The sequence below is a fragment of the Rana temporaria genome, chromosome 7 (assembly GCF_905171775.1).
Source record: "Rana temporaria chromosome 7, aRanTem1.1, whole genome shotgun sequence".
In the NCBI taxonomy this organism is placed as follows: Eukaryota; Metazoa; Chordata; class Amphibia; order Anura; family Ranidae; genus Rana; species Rana temporaria.
In genome coordinates, this window is record NC_053495.1 from 93,747,017 (window position 1) to 93,769,258 (window position 22,242).

The following is a 22,242-nucleotide window of genomic DNA, read 5'->3' on the forward strand; positions in this document are numbered from 1 at the left end:
AAATGAAGTTTCAAATGCTTCCGAGCATGCGTCGACTTGATTCTGAGCATGCATGGATTTTTAACCGATGGACTTGCCCACAGACGGATCGTTTTTTTCTATCGGTTCTTTAACCATCAGATAATTTTAAACAGGTTCTAAGTTTTTTCACCGATGGGAAAAAAAAAACGATGGGGCCCACACACGGATCAGTTCGTCCAATGAAAACGGTCCCATCGGACCATTTTCATCAGACGAACCGATCGTGTGTACAGGGCATTAGAGTTCACTTCAAAATCATCAAAAAAGAAGTAGGCATACTGGTCCACTACTGGAATACCAGATAAAAAAAATGAAGAACTGAGGAGGTAGACTATACTTCCTATATGCAATCTCAAGCTTAACTTTGCAAATATGGAGTAAACCTTGCCAACCTCTTCCCCTCAGTCCTCCTTTTATTCTGGAGAGGTTAAATAATGAGATCACTACCAGGAAAATAAATTTGATTTTTTACTCCAATTCCAAAACAAAGTTGGGACGCTGTGTAAAATCTACATAAAAACAGAATGTCAATGATTTGCAAATCTCATAAACCCCATATTGTATTCACAATAGAAAACATATAAAAATCTCCCATTATAAGAACAAAATAAGATCATTTTGAAATTGATGGCAGGAATACATCTCAAAAACGTTAGGGCAGGGCAACAAAAAGCTAGTTCTGGTAACCCTGGCGACACCCAGGGATTCCCTCATTTGGAGGAATTTCCCCTCATTACCTGTTTTGGCTATGGGACAGGAAGTGAAAGGAAATCTCCCAAATGAGAAAAACAGACAGGGGTTATAACCCTCCCTTAGGCCCCATACACACGATAGAATCCATCCGCAGATAAATCCCAGCAAATGGGTTTCTGCGGATAGATCCTATGGTGTGTACACGCCAGCGGATCTGTTTCCGCGGAGAATCTCCTCTGGGATGGATTCCAGCAGATCGGATATTTGCTGACATGCACAACAAATCCATCTGCTGCGAATCCATTCCAACGGATGGATCCGCTCGTCTGTACAGACTTACCGGATCCATCCGTCCAAAGGGATTCCCCGCACGCGTCGTAATGATTTGACGCATGGTGGAATTCCTTATATGACAGCGTCGCGGCCCGTCGCCGCGTCATAATAGCGGCGACGGCGCGACACGTCATCGCCAGAGGATTTCAGCGCGGATTTCAATGCGATGGTGTGTACACGCCATCGCATTAGAAATCTTCTGAAATCCTCGAGAGGATTTATCCGCGGATACGGTCCGCCTGGTGACCGTATCTGCGGATAAATCCCTCTCGTGTGTATGGGGCCTTAATCTACACAAAATGAAAAAAATAAAATAAGGCTTGCTTTTTGTTCCACTTAAATTAACACAATCTCATACAAACATTAACGTTATTGTAATATTGATGCAGCCTTCCAACAATTATAATGGTAATCAGCACCATGCACAGATGCATTTGGATGCGATCGCAAAATGACAATATAAAATAAATATGTCTCAATATGTGTAGTTTATACCATTGTGCTGTAGTTATATGTGCTTTAAAAAAAAAGTAGAGTAGGCTGCATTCTTTCACGAGCACGGACATGTAAATGCAATGCATATAAACAGCTCATTAACCCCCCTGGCGGTATTCCCGAGTCTGGCTCAGGGTTACATTTTTGTGCTGCGATCGGTAACCGCAGAATCCACAGGCTTGGTTTACTTACCTTGTCCCTGGATCCAGCGATGCCCACCCGCGCTGTGTGAGCGAGCGGGGTGCTCGCTCGATTCACACAGTGTCCTCCTGTGCGCTGATCTCCGTTCCCTGCGACGTTACGACGCACGGGGGCAAAGAACGGCGCCAAATTCAAAAAGGTAAACAAACACTTACATACAGTATACTGTAATCTTATAGATTACAGTACTGTATGTAAAAAATACACACCCCCCTTTGTCCCTAGTGGTCTGCCCAGTGCCCCTACATGTACTTTTATATAATAAAAACTGTTCTTTCTGACTGCAAACTGTAGATTGTCCCATAGCAACCAAAGTGTCCCTTTATGTCAAAAATGGTTTTAGAGCAGCTAGAAAACAGCGATAATAAATTATAATCACTTGCAGGAATTTTGCGATAGCGATTCGTGGGAAAATTCATCATAAAAAAAAAAAAGTAATGACAGCGACAATTCTGCAACTGAGCAAATTTCAGTGGATTTTGAGTTGATTACATTATTGAATAATTTTTATTATAAATTATATTATTTATTATATTATAATTTATAATTTTGTTTTTAAAGAAATTTCATACCCGGGATGCTTACTAGACTCTTGTTTGGTCAGATTTAAGTGAGTTATTCCTAAGAATTACAGGCCTACAGTATAAAACGCCAAAATTTCCTTGCAAATAATGGTACCGCTTTCAGCACCTTTTTTTGAAATAATCATACCACCAGGGAGGTTAAAAACACAAAAACTTCTAAATGAAAAGTAAAAAAAAACACACAGGAAAAAACTTATGCAAAAAATGCAGTTACAGCTCATAGCAAAACGTATGCAAATGAGTGTGAATGCAATGGCAAAGCCCCTTTGGCTATCTGATAAGGTCCGGACCTGATCGAAACGCTTCAGTCTCTTCTATGAAGTGAACTGGACACCCGCCGAAAAAACAGACAGATATTCCCCATCCATTTAGCGGATCGGATGGAAACAGACAGGCGGTCTGCTTCTATCTGATTGCCCCATAGACAAGAGCGGGCTGCTGCCCTTGTCCACTTTGCATAGCAGACACCGGACCTGTCATCACACACCCTGCTCAGTGGGGATCAGACCCCCCACTGAGCAAGCGAAATCCGGTTCAGGGAGGCGCCCATGTGATAGGGGCCTTATTAGAACCAAGACAATGCAATTATTTATTTTACTATTCCAAAACGATTTCACACATGTGGGAAGTTATCCTGTTAGCATAGATAATTTGATGTCAAAAGTCCACTTTAATGACTCGTTCACAGCCGCTGCGATTAACTCTTGGCTGCTGGTGATGCACTGGGAGGAAACTATGCAAGCACACTAATCTCCAGCGCGTCACACTGTCTAATGCCAGCAGCATGGTGCGAGGCACTGGATTGTGCACATCGAGTTGTGATGAAAAAGAAGCATGGCGTGCAGTAAAAACATACCTGAATGCAGTACTGTTTCCCAGTGCACACCACCGTAAAATGGTTGAGACTGCACTGGGCAAGGCTGTCCACCACAGTCCCAACGCACCTGATGTGAACAAGTCCTAAAGAGCAGCTATAGGAGCTTTGATTTTGGTGCAAAAAAAATGTAACGGCCAAAAGTAAAATGGCCTTGCCTCACAAAAAAAGCTTGTGTAAAATAACATATACTATGTATAAAGTGTCAAAATAACAAAGCAGCATATTAATGTATAAATATTACTTACTTGTAAATGCTCGCTCTGACTTTTCAGAAGCATATCCTGTAGTTTAGCAATGGTATCCTCATGATCGCCCTATTATTTGATATAATTCCCCCACCTAAAAATGGCAGGATCAAATGTAAAAAAAAAAAAAAACGACATATATTACTAAAAAGAGTGGTAGAATATTATATATTTGCTTTGTGTAAATTTCTTAGGGGCAGACATAACTAAACCTCTATATTTCATGTATGGATCTATTAACTGACTCACTGTTTTTTTACTTAGTGATAACAGCATAATACATATTTATTTTTTTGGATAAAAAGAAGATTTGTTTTGACTTGTAAATCTTTTTTTACCTTCTATGCAAATTAAAGACAAGACACAACAAAATTTAAATATATGCTTTTCTCTAATTGACCAGTGCTACCATAAAAATAACGGAAAATTGAATTTTAATACTTACGTAATTTTCCCTTTCCTGACGAGCTCCATGTCAGTACAGCTAGGTGCAGGCTCCGCCCACCCCGTGCCCCACAGCACTTAACTCGTATAAATGTTTCACTTACCTCAGCCCTCAGCTTTTGTAACTATTACTACTTAAAGGGGTTGTAAAGGAAATTTTTTTTTTTTCATAATAAGCATCCTATTACCTGCAGACATTCCTCTTTTCACTTCTTCATTGTTAGTTTTTCCTCAGAAGTTGCTCTATTTCTTCTCTGTTCTGTTCACTTCCTGCTTGTCTGATTTTACTGGACCCACCGTGATGGGAGGCTTTACTGTGGTGGTCAGTAACGTGCTCACCCCCTCCTGGGAACTACATCTGTGCGGGCAGGGACGCTCTCTACGTGTTAGAGACTTCAAGGAGGTGTGAATTACTGGGCGTGCCGCAATTCATACTGGGAATGTAGTTCTTACATGAACAAACGATGCAAACCAGGAAGTGAATGAGAAGAGAACAGAAACTAGAATGCCGGAGGTGATATAGATGAAGGAATTTAATAGGTATTTACTTGTTTTTTAACAGAATCATTACCACTATTCTGTCTGTCTACCTTGCAGACATTAATTTTAGGCAAAATTTTATTTCCCCTTAGTGACCCTTTAACTGGGCGGGTATTGTGATGACATGGAGCTCGTCAGAAAACGGAAATTACGGTAAGTATTTGAATTAAATTTTACGTTTACCTGACGGCTCCATGTCCAGCACAGCTGGGGAAATTAACTAGCAAAAACAGGGGAGGGATAATGCTACACACTCCTCAATTCTGATTAAAAACAGTAATGCCGCGTACACACGATCGGTTTGTCTGATGAAAACGGTCTGATGGACCGTTTTCATCAGACTAACCGATGGTGTGTGGGCCCGGTTATTTATCCATCGGTTAAAAAACTAGGAACTTGTTTTAAAACTATCTGATGGTTAAACTAACCGATAGAAAAAAACGATCGTTCTGTGGGTACGTTAATCAGGTTAAAAATCCACGCATGCTCAGAATCATGTTGACGGATGCTCGGAAGCACTGAACTTCATTTTTTCTCAGCACGTCGTATGTGTTTTACATCACCCGCGTTCTGAACGATCGGTATTTTAGCCGATGGTGTGTAAGCACGACTTATGAAAGTCAGCTTCATCGGATATCTGATGAAAAAATCCATCAAAACGTTTTCATCGGATGAACCCGATCGTGTGTACAGGGATAACAGAAGCCATGATGCCTCTCCTGACATGATCAATTGTCATAAAGCCAAGAATATGAATATTTTGGTGTCCGCATTGCAGATAGTTTAAGACACCCGGCCTGCTGTCACTCTCAAGGTCCGGACCCTTCTAGTGGAGAGTACCGTGATTCTCCTGGCACAGCCAGCCCTACAGCCTGCAGGCCAAGGACGATGAGGTTACCAACTAAGAGACAATATCTTGCTGGAAGCCGTAAGATCATATGTGTTCCACCTGAAAATGACAAACAGATGCTCCGACTTCCTGATGGCAGGAGTCGCCTTTTAGAGCCCACATTTGATGGGCTAACCTCTTGAGTACTACCCCAAGGGAACGTAGGAGGAAAACCTCTCTGTGTGATATGGACTCTGAAGATCGAGATAAAAATTTGCATCACCACCAGTGGGACTGTGGATAAGAAAGATAGAAAACAGGTGCCACGTACCCGATATGTCAGATTGAGAATTTGGAATTGCAGATAATGGACTTTGTAGGCATAATATAGTTAAAAGCATGTATAAAATGTATTAAAGGAAAACAATAGAATTAGAAAAGACCATATATATATATATATTATATATATATATATATATACCACAATATAATAATGGTTACTCAGAAGGCCTAAGAACACAATAGAACATAATCACAGCACTATAGTCTATACAATGTAATATAGTATAGGGAGGGGACACACGGTCACTTCCTATTATACTATCTAAGACAGTGATCATTAGACAGTGATGTATTATGTACTAACTCCGCTTAGCTCGACATGTTGCGCGTTATTAAGGAGGAAAACGCTTCTTCAGGAGCTTATAACAGGTTATTTCACAAGTAAAAATAGGCAAACAGGCAGAGAATATACTCAGATTCAACAAACATAGCCAATTTCACTGGGAATCAATTGCTTCATACGGAAAATCAATGGTTAGACAATTCCTCTAGTGGGGAAAGTAGCAAGGGACTGTTGCAGCAGTCGCAATAGAACTGAACCAGAAGGCAAACTTAGTTTCAACAATAGTTGCAGGTATTCCACTGGTTAGGAGGACTAACCAAGCGCAAAAGAAGTATTATCCTCAGAGGGTAACAATAACCATGCAAGCCCAGGGATTCTCCGCCTGTAGTGACAGTCTCGATGGTAAAGCAAGAGCGAAAGCAAGAGACTCTGAAGATCAGTTCAGGCACAAATTCGAGTACTGGCACGAGCACCATCCTGGTCTGGGAAGTACGCGAGTAAACCCCAAAGACACCAATGCTAATGTAATTGCCAGCAGTAAATCAGTTTCAGAGGAGGTACCACAGAGTGATTGAAGGCATTGAGAAATAAAAATCTCCATCAGCATTAGGATATCTCATTTCGGAAAACAATTTGAGGTTTCAACCAAGTCGCATCTTGAAAAACTGTATAATTAAGCATTGAAAGCCCGCTGTATGCGGTGATGAGACAGAGATAGCCAAAATGCATGCCCTATAGCATGCTTGTGCAAATCACAAATTCTCCACAAATGTAGCTTGTATGAGAGGGTGCAAGAAAAAAGCCACCCCTGAAGAAAAGCCATGACTGAGCTTTGCCCAAAATGCTCCCGTTTTACAAGGATAGATCAGGACAGCCCCTGAGGTTGCATGGGACTGCCATTGGGTAACAATGAAAACATCTCGTTTGCTTGTAGTTCAGAAGATTTTACAAGACATGCAAGTTGTTGGGAAATAGGAAAGGGGTGTATAAGGTCAACCAGATCTACAGGGTTTTCATTTAAATTCCAGGAGTATGGCCAGGTTAAGGTGTATATAGAATAAGGGACAGAAAAGGAACTCATGATGAGCTTTATTAGCCCAGAGATTGTGAGACGCTACAGAGGGAAGCACTGGAATCAAACCTCTTTTTCTCGGGTATCTGGCTATGATTGACAACCCTGGGACCTAATGGTTCCTGGTTCCCCAGCAAAGCCAGCGAGACATGGAAGTGAATATAGAGAAGAGCTGTAGACATGTACAGCACTAGACGAATGAGGGCTCAGGTAAGTATAAGCGGGGCGGGGTCAAATCGATGCCTAAACATTTTTTACCTTAATGCAAGGAATGTTTAGGCTTTAGAACCATTTTCAGGTCCAAAAATCTTATTTTTTCAATTATCATCAAATCTGAACTGCATATAATTTTTCACTTAGACCCTTTTCACACTGAGGCACTTTACAGGCGTTTTAGCGCTAAAAATAGCACCTGCAAAGTGCCTGTAAAGCCCCTCTCCTATCACTACAATGTGAAAGCCCGAGGGCTTTTACACTTTAGCGGACGCTGTCTGGGAACTCAGGGGACCAGTGTAAGGAGCTTTGGGTGGGGAATGTTGTCCTATTCTTGACCGATACAGGATTATAACTGCTCAACAGTTTTTGTTTCAAGATGCACCAGATATTTTCAGTTAGTGAAAGGTCTGGACTGCAGGCCGACCAGTTAAGCACCCAGGCTCTTCTAGATTTTTTTCAATTAACATCACATTAGAACTACACATTATTTTACCTTATTGCAACAAGAAAAGGTAAACAGTTGATTTTATTCACTGACTTTATATAGTTATTTTTTGTAAAAAGACCCAAGTTCCTCTTTAGAAAGTTCAAGTGCCAAACTCACATGACAATATAGTGTGGCAAAACATTGGCAACAATCACCTGAGAACAGCAGAAGACGAGATTTTTTTTAAATTAAGCTCAATTACCTCTTGGTCTTTGTTATGAAGAGTCTCCCTTAAACACTGCAACATTCGTTCTTGATCCTGTGCTACATCTTGCACACCATTCTTCTTAGCAGTTAACTGTCGCTGAGCATCCTGCAGCAACTTTAACAAAAAAATAAGTAAATTAATAAAATAAAAGATAACAAGCCTAATGCCGCGTACACACGGTCAAAATTTCCGACAACAAATGTACGATGTAAGCTTTTGGTCGGATATTACGAACGTGTGTAGGCTGCATCGGACATTTGCTGTCGGAATTTCCGACAATAAATGTTTGAGAGCTGGTTCTCAATTTTTCCGACAACAAAAGTTCTTGTCGGAAATTCCGATCGTCTGTATGCAATTCCGACGCACAAAAATCCTACGCATGCTCGGAATCAATTTTATGCATGCTCGGAATCATTAAACTTTATTTTTCTCGGCTCGTCGTAGTGTTGTACGTGACCGCATTCTTGACAATCAGAATTTCCGACAACATTTGTGTGACCTTGTGTATGCAAGACAAGTTTGAGCGAAATATCAGTCGGAAAAAAAATCAACGTTTTTTTGTTGTCAGAATGTCTGATACTGAAAACCTTTCACATTGTCAGCACCTAATACAAATTTATTTGCAAAATGATCTGTATGTATAATGTTATAGTGGTTTTTGGAGGTAAACCATAACACTTTTATTATGTTAAAAAAGATTCTAACTGACTAGAAATGTGAGTTATAACAGTATTATCTGAGAGTTGGTATCAGGAGGTTTGGAAAGGAATTGCCCAATGAGAGTTTCAAATATATGTAAAACATTTTTTCCATGTCAAAGAGTCCAAAGTTTTTATTGATAAAATAAATTCTTAGCAGAAAAATATCCACCGTGTTTCAGAGAGACAAAAATGTTTTCCCTTCATCAGGGCTACAAAACAAGTACAAAGGTCAAGCAAGATGTTGAAATATTTCTAAAATGGTTTACTTGTAACAACATGTAACAACAGTAAATTACATGGGCATTTAGTACACTGGGCCAGATTCATCAAGAGATACGACGGCGGATCTCCTGATCCGCCGTCGTATCTGTGAGAGCCGACGGTCGGATCTGTGAGATCCCACGGTCGGATCTATGCGACTGATTCATAAGAATCAGTTCCGCATAGATCTCCCTTAGATCCGACTGGTGTAAGTGACTTACACCAGTCGAATCTTAGGCTGTAATCTCCCGCCGGCCGCTAGGTGTTGTCGCTTTTTTTTACGCGTCGCATATGCAAATGAGGAGAACCGCCGATTCAAGTCCGTACGCCCGCCCGTCGCTTTTTTTTAACAACGTTTGCGTTCGGCTTTTTCCGGCGGATAGCTACCCCTGCTATATGAGGGTGTGAAGGATATGTCAGTGTAAATCTCCCTGCTTGGTTAACCACTTAAGCCCCGGACCATATTGCTGCCTAAAGACCCAAGGGGTTTTTACAGTTCGGGACTGTGTCGCTTTAACAGACAATTGCGCGGTCGTGCGACGTGGCTCCCAAACAAAATTGGCGTCCTTTTTTCCCCACAAATAGAGCTTTCTTTTGGTGGTATTTGATCACCTCTGCGGTTTTTATTTTTTGCGCTATAAACAAAAATAGAGCGACAATTTTGAAAAAAATGCAATATTTTTTACTTTTTGCTGTAATAAATATCCCCCAAAAACATATATAAAAACATTTTTTTTTCCTCAGTTTAGGCCGATACGTATTCTTCTACCTATTTTTAGTAAAAAAAATCGCAATAAGCGTTTATCGATTGGTTTGCGCAAAATTTATAGCGTTTACAAAATAGGGGATAGTTTTATTGCATTTTTATTAACTTTTTTTTTTTTACTACTAATGGCGGCGATCAGCGATTTTTTTCGTGACTGCGACATTATGGCGGACACTTCGGACAATTTTGACACATTTTTGGGACCATTGTCATTTTCACAGCAAAAAATGCATTTAAATTGCATTCTTTATTGTGAAAATGACAGTTGCAGTTTGGGAGTTAACCACAGGGGGCGCTGTAGGAGTTAGGGTGCACCTAGTATGTGTTTACAACTGTTGGGGGGTGTGGCTGTAGGAATGACGTCATCGATCGTGTCTTCCCTATAAAGGGAATGACGCGATCGATGCGCCGACACAGTGAAGCACGGGGAAGCCGTGTTTACACACGGCTCTCCTCGTTCTTCAGCTCCGGGGAGCGATCGCGACGGAGCGGCTATAAACAAATAGCCGCGCCGTGGTCCCGGATCGCTCCCCGAGCGGACCCGACCTCCGCATGTAGCGGGGGGGGTCCCGATCGGACCCCCCACCCGCTAATAGGCGAGGACGTACCTGTACGCCCATGTGCCTGTACGTGCCATATTGTGGACGTATATGTACATGCGGGGGTCGGGAACTGGTTAAATTGTGGGTTAGAGGTAAAATGGATTCATGTGTTACAAGCTATTGACATGTTAATGACCCGTCTGCAGCTAGTTTCTTATTTCAAAGGGATGTTAACCCTGTTTGCTGTGACTAGAGATGACTCATGTTATGTATTCTGATTGCTTCATTATGCGGTGCCAGGCTGCCCAGCTAATGTGTTCTGTACACCTTGTAATTAACTTCCCTGATGTCATTATTTAAAGAAAATGTGTCTCAGGTCGGCTCCGAATTGTCTGGCTATATTCTGTATGAGAACTCCAGAGTGGGTGAAAAGGGGGTGGAGCTCCCATTGTTCCTTGATTAAGGATTTAGCTTGTAAAACTGTATTTATAACCAGCAGCAAGCTGCCAATAAATCAGTCTTGGTTCCAGCATCCAGTCTTGACTCATGTGTGGGGGATCCTGTGATGTTCTTGTATGGAGAGGAGGGAATGCTTGACGGGGATATCATACCGATACCGTCACAATTGGTTGGTAGCAGCGGGATTTTCCCTTCTACTCCCCTTCACACCCGGATTCCAAGCCGACACTGGAAGAACTACTGGAAGTTCGTGGAAGGATTGCTAGCAACAAAACCAAGCAGGTCATCATAGCAGAATCAATGAAGCTAGACCAGGAGGACGGGATTGCAGCAACGCCAGCAGTAGAAGAGATGGAGACACCAGTGATTCAGGAGGAGGAATCGCCAGCCAACAAGCTAATGAGAGAGAAGCTAGCGTGGTTCGGCCCGAACCCAACGCCGGATGTGGTGCTGAAAGTGATGGACCTGTTAGTAAACGCAGAGCTACAGAAGGCTAAACAAATAAGAGACGCAGAGCTACAGAAGGATAAACAAATAAGGGACGCAGAACTACAGTTAAAACTGGCAGCAGTCCAACAAGCAGCCGCACCTTCTCCAAACAGTGAGTACAGCACAGCAGACACAAGGAAGATTCCGTTTAGCGCTTTTAAAGCTTTTGATGAAAAGGACTGTGAGATTGATAACTACCTGGCGGATTTTGAGCGACAATGTAACCTGCACCGAATAGCTAGAAGAGAGTGGGTTGCAATATTGTCAGGCAAACTGTCAGGCAAAGCTTCTGATGCTTTCCGGACCGTGCCAGATCAGGATATCCATAGCTACGCCAGGGTTAAAGAAGTGCTCCTGACTCGTTATGCAGTAACCCCAGAGTCCCACCGACAGAAGTTCAGGGACTCACGCAAAACCACGAAAGACTCTTACGCGGAGTGGGCATGCCAGTTGTCCCTGTCGGCCTCTAACTGGGTTAACAGCAGCCAGGCCACCACCGCAGAGGACATTTTGCAACTAATGCTCCTGGAGCAATTTTACAATCACATCCAGACGGACGTCAAAGATTGGGTGAGAGATCGCAGGCCCATGACTCTACCAGAGGCCGCGAAGTTGGCGGATGAATATGCGGATACTCGCAAGACAAACCAGGTCACACCACGGGTACAACCTCCACGACCAACGGCGCCCTCACACCCACCAGCCGCTAGATACCAACCGCCTAACAGACCGATGACATCGAGCCCTCGCTATCCACGCCAGGAGGACAACGAACAACGCTGCTTCCGGTGCAAACAGCTCGGTCACTTCAAGCAGAATTGCCCCATGAGTGACAACACCAGGTCAAATTGGTCTCAACCTAGGTACCGCCCACCAGCAGCAGCCCATTGTGTAGACTCGGCTTGGGATCCCCAGGAGCTGGGTCAGGAAGAACCATTGGGCACCCCTTACGAAGCCCTCATGGTACAATCTGTTATTACGGACAACAGGGAACACCATTGTCAGCTGGTCATGGGCGACAGCCATGAGCCGGAGGGGCCTTGGAGGGAGCTGGGCAGAAAGAGGCACCGCCAGCTACCCTCCAAGAAGAAGAGGTCCTGGAAGTCATATAACCAGCGGACCTGGGAGGAGAAGAAGCGACTGGAGGAGATGGAATCGCAGCGGGCGCCCCAGATGCGGGCCGAGATGTTCGCCAAGGGCCCACCGGTGGCCCCTTACACCACCACCCAGTTCCTGATGATGAAGGACCACGTGGAGAGCCTGCAGGACATGAGCAAGCAGGATCTGATCCGTGAGTACATAGAGCTGGAGGAGTGCATAAGCCGCATGGAGGAGGAGAACAACCACCTGAGGTCACAGCGGGCTGACCCCCCCAGGCTCCATGAACTGGAGATGGAGCTGGAGAAGCTCAAAGAGGAGAACCGGCGGCTGCGGAGGGAGCAGGGGGTGGCTGACCTTATGGGACTCTGAGTCCCCTCCCCCCCCCGGACTCTGAGCACCAGTGCTACAGCATTTCAACAAATATAACTTTTTCTTTTTATGAATCTCCTGTGACTGTCAGTTCAGAGCCATAACCTGCCCCTCCCATAGTGGGACACCTAGATGGCGGCGCACAGACCCATTCGCTGTCTTCACACTGACTTCTGGTGACTCTGCAGATCGCACAAAGACTTGGGGACTGACCGGCGTGTGATCTGACGACCCGGTGGCATACCTGAGTCTGAAGCAGTTGCCAAGGGAGGTCAGTCACGCCAAACGGAGTTAACCTCGGACTAAAAGCTCTGAACCCGTCAACCCTACTGGACCAGGGAAGGTCCAACCGGGTTTGCCGGAGCAGGGAGAAAAAAGGGGGGCCATTGTGAAGGATATGTCAGTGTAAATCTCCCTGCTTGGTTAAATTGTGGGTTAGAGGTAAAATGGATTCATGTGTTACAAGCTATTGACATGTTAATGACCCGTCTGCAGCTAGTTTCTTATTTCAAAGGGATGTTAACCCTGTTTGCTGTGACTAGAGATGACTCATGTTATGTATTCTGATTGCTTCATTATGCGGTGCCAGGCTGCCCAGCTAATGTGTTCTGTACACCTTGTAATTAACTTCCCTGATGTCATTATTTAAAGAAAATGTGTCTCAGGTCGGCTCCGAATTGTCTGGCTATATTCTGTATGAGAACTCCAGAGTGGGTGAAAAGGGGGTGGAGCTCCCATTGTTCCTTGATTAAGGATTTAGCTTGTAAAACTGTATTTATAACCAGCAGCAAGCTGCCAATAAATCAGTCTTGGTTCCAGCATCCAGTCTTGACTCATGTGTGGGGGATCCTGTGATGTTCTTGTATGGAGAGGAGGGAATGCTTGACGGGGATATCATACCGATACCGTCACAGAGGGGTAGCTAATCTTAAGTATGGCCGTCGTTCCCGCGCCAAGATTCAAATTTTTACGTCATTTGCGTAAGTCGATCGGGAATACCGATGGCCGCAATTGACGTACCCGCCGCTAACAATGACGTCCTAGCGACGTCATTTGGAGCATGCGCACTGGGATATTTCGCCGGCGGCGCATGCGCAGTTAAATCGGCGCGGGAACGCGCCTGATTTGAATTGTACACTCCCCCTAGCCGCGGAGTTTGCATTCCGCCGAGGGGAGTTACGATCCGACGGTGCAATTTGCGAGGTAAGTGCTTGATGAATACTGCACTAGCCTCGCTAAATTGCACCGGCGGATCGTAAAACACGTAGATCTAGCGGATTTAAAGATCCGCTGATCTACATGAATCTGGCCCAAAGTGTATAGAACTCCTCTAGAATTGTAATTTTTCTGATCATTTGATTCGCTGGCTGATTTTCCCAGCAATATTTTTTTTCTTATTACAATGTAGTACTAATGTAGTGATTTAGCAGACATACCCTTATAAAAATGACTGCAATAATAAGGGGTCTTAGGAAGCACATGTAATGCCTTGTACACACGATCGGTTTTCCCGGCGGTAAAAAGTCCGCCAGGAAAACCGAGAACCAGCTCGGTAGCTTTTTCCCCCTACACACGGCCGGGGGAAAACTGCCATGAGAGCTTTGGTCGGGAAACCCAGCCGTGTGTATGCTTCACCGCAGGTTTTCCCCATAGGGAAACTGCCGGCTTAAAAACGGCAGGGTATCCCAGCGGGAAAAAAGACAGCGGGGATAGGTTTCAACTGTTGGTCAGGGCAGGAAGAGAAGACGTCTTCCCAGAGGATACACGTACAGCAATAAATCCTGGCTAACCCTTCCCCATTCTATCAACATTTACAGCATTTGGGCAGTGATGCATTTGACTCCCCAGTCTCTTAACTGACTGACTGCAAAAGCCTTATCACAGTATGCAGTCACTTCATAAAAAATTGCATAGCAATTTGGCCAGTGAACATGCATGTACATTTGTTCTGCGAGAATCTGGCAAAAAACGAAAAGTTATTAGGCTGGCTGAATGATTTAATTGATTTCAAATGGAAAATACCATATCTTGCTGATAAATGGCGGTCATTTCTATGATACTTAGCACCTATAGTGGCCATGTGCAGTGGTTTTGGTTTCAGTGGCTTGTTGAAACAGATGCAAACACATTTTTAAATGCAATACAAGTTCATATGTGGGAAAAATGTATTTCAATGAGCCCACTTTATACCAGTTGCAATTTAAAAAAAAAGTAGATCATGCTGCATTTTTTTTTTTTTTTTGCATTTGAACGCATTAGAACACACCACAAAAGAATTGAATCTTAACACAGTAAAAAAAAGTTCACTGAAGATGTGACACAAATGCCTTGCAAACACATTACAAATGCATATACATTCGCATGCAAAACTGCACAATGAACACATATAGTATGGTGTAAATGAGACATTATTTAATGAAAAAAAATTCGACCAGCACTGGAAATAGCCTAATACATTCTTATTTTGCCATATTCACACAGAACAAATTTACATGCACTTTTAGTGGCTTAATTGCTATACTATACAAATTTGTTATAAATACACCCCCAAGCTGTACAGTGCAAACGTAATAATGTATGTTTATTTTCCCTACACATTTTTAAAGGTCTCACTGCTCATTCGTCACTGGAGAACATCCAAATAATAACACATTCCCCCAAATGAAACATTGGTCCCACTACTATCTGTTTGGAAAGGACAAGACCATATATGCCCAAATAAGTATTGAGTTGCATTATTGACTACGAATGATCCTAGATAAGGGGGTTAAGTTGCAGTGCTATTTCAGGCAAAATCTAATATAGTCTATCGCAGGGTCTTGAATTAAATTCAATGAGGTCCGGTCACTAAAATTTTCTTTGGGCCGAGGTCCGAATCTCAAGTCCCCATTTGTCCCCATCACAGCGCCCCTTTACATCAGGTGTCCCCATCACAGCGCCCCTTTACATCAGGGGTCCTCATCACAGCACCAATTAACATCAGGTGTCCCCATCACAGCACCCCTTTACATCAGGTGTCCCCATCACAGTGCCCCTTTACATCAGGTGTCCCCATCACAGTGCCCCTTTACATCAGGTGTCCCCATCACAGCACTAATTTACATCAGGTGTCCCCATCACAGCGCTCCTTTACATCGGGTGTCCCCATCACAGTGCCCCTTTACAACAGATGTCTCCATTACAGTGCCCCTTTAAATCAGGTGTCCCCATCACAGTGCCCCTTTACATCAGGTGTCCCCATCACAGTGCCCCTAACATAAAATGTGCTCATCATTGTGCCCCTTAACATAAAATAAGGGGCACCCTGATGGACACATTTTATATTAAGGGGCACTCTGATGGGCACAACAAAACGTGATCCTTAACATAAAATTTGCCCATCAGAGTGCCCCTTAACATAAAATATGTTCAACAGCGTGGCCCTTAACATAAAATGTGCCCATGGACACATTTTATATTAAGGGACACTCTGATGGGCAAATTTTATGTTAAGGGGCACTCTGATGGGCGCATTTTATTTTAAGGTGCATGCTGATGGGAATATTTTTAATGTGTACGCTGATGGGCATATTTTATGTTAAGGGGCAATCTGATGGGCACAACAAAATGTGTCCATGAGTGTGCCTCTTAACAAAATATTCCCATCAGCGTACACATTAAAAATATACCCATCAGAGTGCCCCTTAACATAAAAAAGTGCCCATCAGCGTGACATTTAACATATGCCCAGCAGTATTGACAATAAGAAAAAATAGTCCCAATTAATAGTGATCGCAAACTATATGAACGTGCCACATACCTAGAATGCAGGAGGGGCGGATGCCGCAAGATAAGGAGCCGGGAACGAGTAGCAGGGGGTCACATGCGTGCCCCTCCTCGCAAGGAGAGGACCCGGGAACCAGAAGCAGAAGGGGCGGGGCACGCAAATGACGTGAGAGCCAGGCGTGGCCCCTACTCGCAATGTGTGCAATGAGTGGACTGCGAGCTGCAGGGGGCGGGGGAAGTAACGTGTTGTCACGCCCCTACTCGCGGCCGTACAGCTTGTAAACTTTCAAGACCTGCGGTGAGGAGCAGGGGGCGGGCGCACACTGGCAGCGTCACTGGTTGCTGGGGAAACCCACGGTCCCAGCAAACCAGCGCTGCAATTTGTAATTATACTGGCGGTCCGGGCAGAAGTGTCTCTCGGGCCGGACTCGGACCGCGGGCCGCCATTTAGTGACGGCTGGTCTATGGCATCACGAAAAGGGCATCCTGAAGCCTCGTACACACGACCGAGGAACTCGACGGGCGAAACACATCGTTTTGCATCCTCGTCGAGTTCCTTGTTAGGCTGTCGAGGAACTCGACAAGGCAAGTTTCTCCATTCCCGTCGAGGAAATAGAGAACTTGCTCTCTTTTTGGCTCGTCGAGTTTCTCGACAGTTTCCTCTACGAAAATGTACACACGACCGGTTTCCTCGGCAAAAAAATATCTCCCAGCAAGTTTCTTGCTGTTTTTTGCTGAGAAACTCGGTCGTGTGTACGAGGCCTCAGACTGCTAAAGTAGCCTGAAGCTAGGGCAGTGTAAAATTATTCATAAAATGATTAAAACAAATATTCCAGACCACATTTTCTCATAGATGCATTAGCAGAAAATATAAAACTTCTCTATATAGGTAAAAAAAATACAGAAATACCTCAACTGTGTCTTGAGACTCCAGTAATTTTTCCTTAAGAGTTTGAATCTCCATTTCAGCCTTCTGGAGCATCGAAACTTGTTTCTCAAGTAAAGCACTATACTGGTTTGCATCACAACTTTGTTTTTCAACAAGATTCTGAAAAAAAAAAAGGAACAGTGTTATTGACATTTACTTTCACTGTAGAAAAAATGTCCAGTTAGAATGCAACAATATTTATTGTAACATTTTTTTTTTTTTTTATATGAAACAGCAATTGGCCTGGGTTCACAGTGGTAAACCAGTACAGGAAATTCCTAGACATACACCCTTAGTGAAAGGCTCTATTGGAGTTTAACTAGTCACTAGGAGATGGACTCACATGATTGGCATTGATCACTTTCTAACAGCATTTTGAAACATAAGGTCAACAAATCATGTACTGATGTACTGTATTTATGTGTATCTAAATCCCAAAATAAAAATGCAATATAAAGCAGCTTGCCAGTAATAATGAGGTGGCATTTTATACCTTTATCTTCACCTCGTTATCCTGCCAATAACACACTTCTGGCACTTATTGAACAGATACAACAAAACCCCTTTAACCGCTTGCCGACAAGCCGCCGTCATTATACTGCGGCAGGTTGGCACAGCTGCGTGAATCGCCAAAGGTCTATGTCGCCGCTTTAAGAGCAAAAGCAGGCACGCGCAAATATATATATTGGGGACAGTGGAAAGAGGAGAGGATCAGACATGATCAAACAGCCTTTTTACACAATGCAGAGGATTAATCCCCTTAGGTTTCACAGTGAGTATAACAAGCATGCGTTACTACATATACAGACTGATTTTACTGTTGTGGGTTTAGTAACACTTTAAGCCGAGGTTCACACAGGATGCGGTGCGATGCAGTGCAGTTTTCATGCGGTTTGGAGTATGAGTTTGCATTGAGATTGGTGCTTGGTAGCTGTGATAGTCTATGGCGCTTAAAATCGCACTGTACTAAAGAAGCACATGACACTTTAACTGCATCAGAATCACACCGCATAGATGTGAACAGCCTTCAAAGAAAACTCTTTTATTTCACTTGGCATTCAGAACTAAACTCACCAATTCAACTGTTTCCCAAAATAGTTACTTTCAAGGCATGCCTTAAATAATAACTGTTGCAGTTACTAGGGTGCTCATGTTAGTTCTCAACTATCAAGTTATCAAATGGATAGTGTCATGGCTGATCAAGGGTGTAGCACCATGGCAACTGCAGATCAATTAGAGGCTAAGATGGCAGCTTTCTTAGCTGTAAAAAATAGGAGGGTCTAGTTCACTTTCAAGTATTTGTGAATACAGTAGTATCATAGACAACTTTCACATATTAAACATTTTCTAACGTAAAGCGGAGTTCCACCCAAAAGGGGAAGTTTCCCTGGTTTTGACAGGTACCTCGTCCCACTTCCTTGTAAGATCGCCGATCTACGCCATTTCCGGCCCCTTCTCCTTTCCCCGCTGCCTTCTGGGACACACACAGGTCCTAGAAGACTGCGGGACCATTCAGAAACCGCAGCGTAACTCGCACATGTGCAGTAGGCTTTACTGATGGTTTTGTCGTCGGATGTTCCGATCGTGTTTACGCGGCATTACGCTATCAAAAATGAAATAAAAGTTTTGTTTTTAGTTCTACTTTAAACCGTTTTTATTTTAAAAATGCTGAATACCTCGGCTAAATGCTTTAAAAGGCAGTGACATGATCACAGAGCCCCCAGTCATCACAGAGCTTCCCATATCAAGGGGGTGTGTCTGTGGGGGTCACATGAACATCACACACAGCAGCTCCTATTTCCTGCTTGGAGTTACAGGACATTGTGTCTTGCACAGCAACTGTACCCCCATACTCCATTTGGCTGACATGTCCCTTGCCCAGTCCTGTTGTGTTTACTGATAGCAGCTTCTAGCAGAAGACATTGTCAATCAACACAGAAGGGCTGGGTGGGTAGTGTGGTGGCCAAGCTGACAGCGAGAGATACAGACACACTGTGCAGCACAGCATCCTGTAACTCCAAGCAGGACACACAGCTATGTAAACTGACCAAGCTGGATTTACCGACATATACCGTACATAAAAACACAAACACCTAGTTTCAATAGTAAGTTATGGGTAACATAACTGGGAAAAATGTTACAGATTACCTCACATGGCCATGGAAGACAGTTTACAAAATAAATATAAAAAAAAATCTGTACATTTTGCATTAAACAAATATAATGTTTATAGTTTCATATTTAAAAAATGCACAAAACAATATAACAATCTATAAAATACCTTGGAATGAAGTGGAATATAGTCTTCATAGATGTTTTGCCACAAGGCATAAAGATCAGTTATCATGAAGTCATCACAGACCTTAGAATATTCCACAGTGCTATCCAGAAAACCAGTCACTGCATTTGACAAACTTGTGTCACCACCAGAAAGAATGTTGTTTGATTTTAAGACTACGCTATTTTTTATAGGTATTCTGCTTCCCCTTGGGCTATGAACTGGTCTGTAGTATAACATTTTAGCAAGACTAAGTGCAACTTCTAACTTATTTGCTATGGTTCCCATGTTTTTTTCCTCAGCTTCTTGCATACTGAATACCGGATCTTTGCTTTCAGTAAGAGATTCAACTGAATGGTCTGAAGGCAATTTATCCAATCCATCTCTGTCTACTATGTTGACATTCACAACCTCACAGTCTGATAATGTGCTAGTAGTAGTAATATGCCCGTAAGCAATATTCTGGACAATCCTCCTTGGTACTTTACAAACTGCTTCATAGTCAGCATCAGCTACTCTTAAAGAGGAACAAAAATGGCATTTTCGTGGAAGAGTCCCAGTACTCACAGTATGTGAACAACTCTGTATTGATTGGCCGTATTCTTCCAATTCTGTCCAGTATTCAGAACCAGAATACGCAAAGTCTTCTTGTAAAAGAGCAGAATATGAGCATTGGATATCTGTACGATTCAGATTTTTAATTGTGCTGTGCACAGATTTGGCCTCCTGACCATCTTCATTGTTGTTCTTCCTATACAGACTAGTAAGGCAATGTTTAAGCCTATCCTTCTCAGAAATGAGTTTCTGTAATTTCTCAATAGAGAGAGCTTCGATCCGTGCAATCACAGTGTCAAATCTGAAAAAGCGTTCCAGCATGAAAGTGCATTTACTGCAGACAAACTCAGCTTGACCGTCACGTAAGATTTCCTTACCCAGAACATGAGATAATAGAACCTGAAGATTTAGTTTGGCAGCTGTATGAAAAATCCATCTTCGCTGATTTCCACAAAGCTCCCTTCCACAAATTCTGCAAATCTCTTTCATTTTAAAATCCAATTTTGAATATGATATATACAGCTCCCCTCTGATTAAACAGGAATGGCAAGCACTATGATACTAACAGTAATTGGCTATAAATATACAGGTGATGCAAGTAGCCAAGTTATATCATAAATATATAAATAATATATGTAACCATAAGGCAGTAGATAAACCTGGGTTCAAGTAAATTATTTTAAATCTTTCGGTGTTAGTTGTTAGTAGTTTGGCAGTAACTCAAATATAAAAATTAATCCGTTGTTTCTCTTCAGTTAAAGATCAATTGAGCTGTATTGAAACAAAAACTATATTTTAGTGATTAATAGGACACATTTATGAAATTCACCTATAAACACAATTTACATTTTCATATAAATGTTATATTACCATACCGTACTTTGCTTACTACAAACCCCATTGAATGCTTGCAACATCAATAACTTGTGGCTTTATTCAAAATTGAGCAACTACAATAAAACTAGCTTTCCAAGAAGTCACATGATAACCCATCATGGGATATGAAAGCAGTCTGATAAGTATTAGTGCACATATTGATGGTCAAGAAAACACAAGACTTGGCCAAGATCTTCAGAAATGACCAAGTCTATCATGTCAATGGATCAGCAATATTCGAAAATGAAATTAAAGTGCCACGCGGAAATATTAGATGTTGAAAGAAAGTTTCATGCCAAACATTAATTAGGTACAAAAGCCTAAAATAAGGCTTACCTGTAGGTACTGGAAATATCTCTTAAACCTGCACGGTTTATGTGATATTTACCATATACGCTTGCGCCAATGTCATTAGCACATGCGCACTGAAGAAAGGGAACGATCGCCCCGTTTCTGAAGGGCCTGTGCGGGAGTGACATCACGCGACTCCGGACAGTCACGGAGTTCACGGCCCCAGAAGGAAGAGGGGTGAAGATGGATGCGGCTACCAGCAGGGACAACATGGGCTTCGTTTGCAGGTAAGTGCAACATAATGGGCTAGTATGCTTTGGAAGAGGAAGTAAAACAGTTTTTTATCCATCTCTTGATGGAAAAACAGATGTAAACGGATGATCATTCATTTACATCTGCTTCCGTCAACATCTGCTTTTTGGAACAGATCAAAGCCCTATTTTTCTTCCGTTAAAAAAATTATTCAGACAAAAAATGGGTTTAAATGGAAAAATGGTCAGTTTTTGCATGAAAAACTGATGTGAAAAACGGATGAAAAAGTGATGTAAACTTCATGTTTTTCTTAAAAAAATGTGACTGAACTGATGAAACAACCGGTCTGCATGTGTAAAAAAAGGGGCCTAAGATTGACCAAAAAAATTTGAATATTATCATTACCTCTCAAGGTTCCAGCACCATTAATCTACTACTTTAAATGTCAATTGATCAAGACAGCAATGCTGGTATTTGTTGTTCAACACCTTGATTCACCTCTGAGCTGGTGAATCTGGAAGGGAGATATTTCAGTGGAAGGGCTGTGAGATTTATTAAACTGTCCGTTTGTGACAAAACAGCCATGTGCTGTGATGAGAAGCGGAGAATATGTTCTCCGCTCCTTATCTCAGTTTATTAAACCGGCAATGCTCTGAGATAAGCCGTGATCATCATGATCTCGGCTTATCGCGGTTTATAAAACGTACACCAGTATTAGTGGGCACCTTGGAGATGGAGG

General features: G+C 42.7%; 1 protein-coding gene across 4 annotated transcripts in view; it reads right to left on the bottom strand.

Moving 5' to 3' along the window:
• The window catches only part of LOC120945491 (myomegalin-like), a 416,745-nt gene extending 395,876 nt beyond the window's left edge, over window positions 1–20,869 (bottom strand). For 3 of the 4 annotated variants that reach the window (XM_040359666.1, XM_040359667.1, XM_040359665.1), the window contains exons 1-2: window positions 7,865–7,952; window positions 3,450–3,543 (exon numbers count right to left, since the gene is read on the bottom strand). In XM_040359666.1, the coding sequence (XP_040215600.1) occupies window positions 3,450–3,482 (33 nt within the window). In that variant the 5' untranslated portion in view covers window positions 3,483–3,543; window positions 7,865–7,952. Of the gene's footprint in view, window positions 1–3,449; window positions 3,544–4,287; window positions 4,307–7,856; window positions 7,985–17,233; window positions 17,372–19,532 lie in introns of those variants that run through there. The other variant, XM_040359668.1, reaches the window with a different exon arrangement.
• Window positions 20,870–22,242: the final 1,373 nt, after the last annotated feature.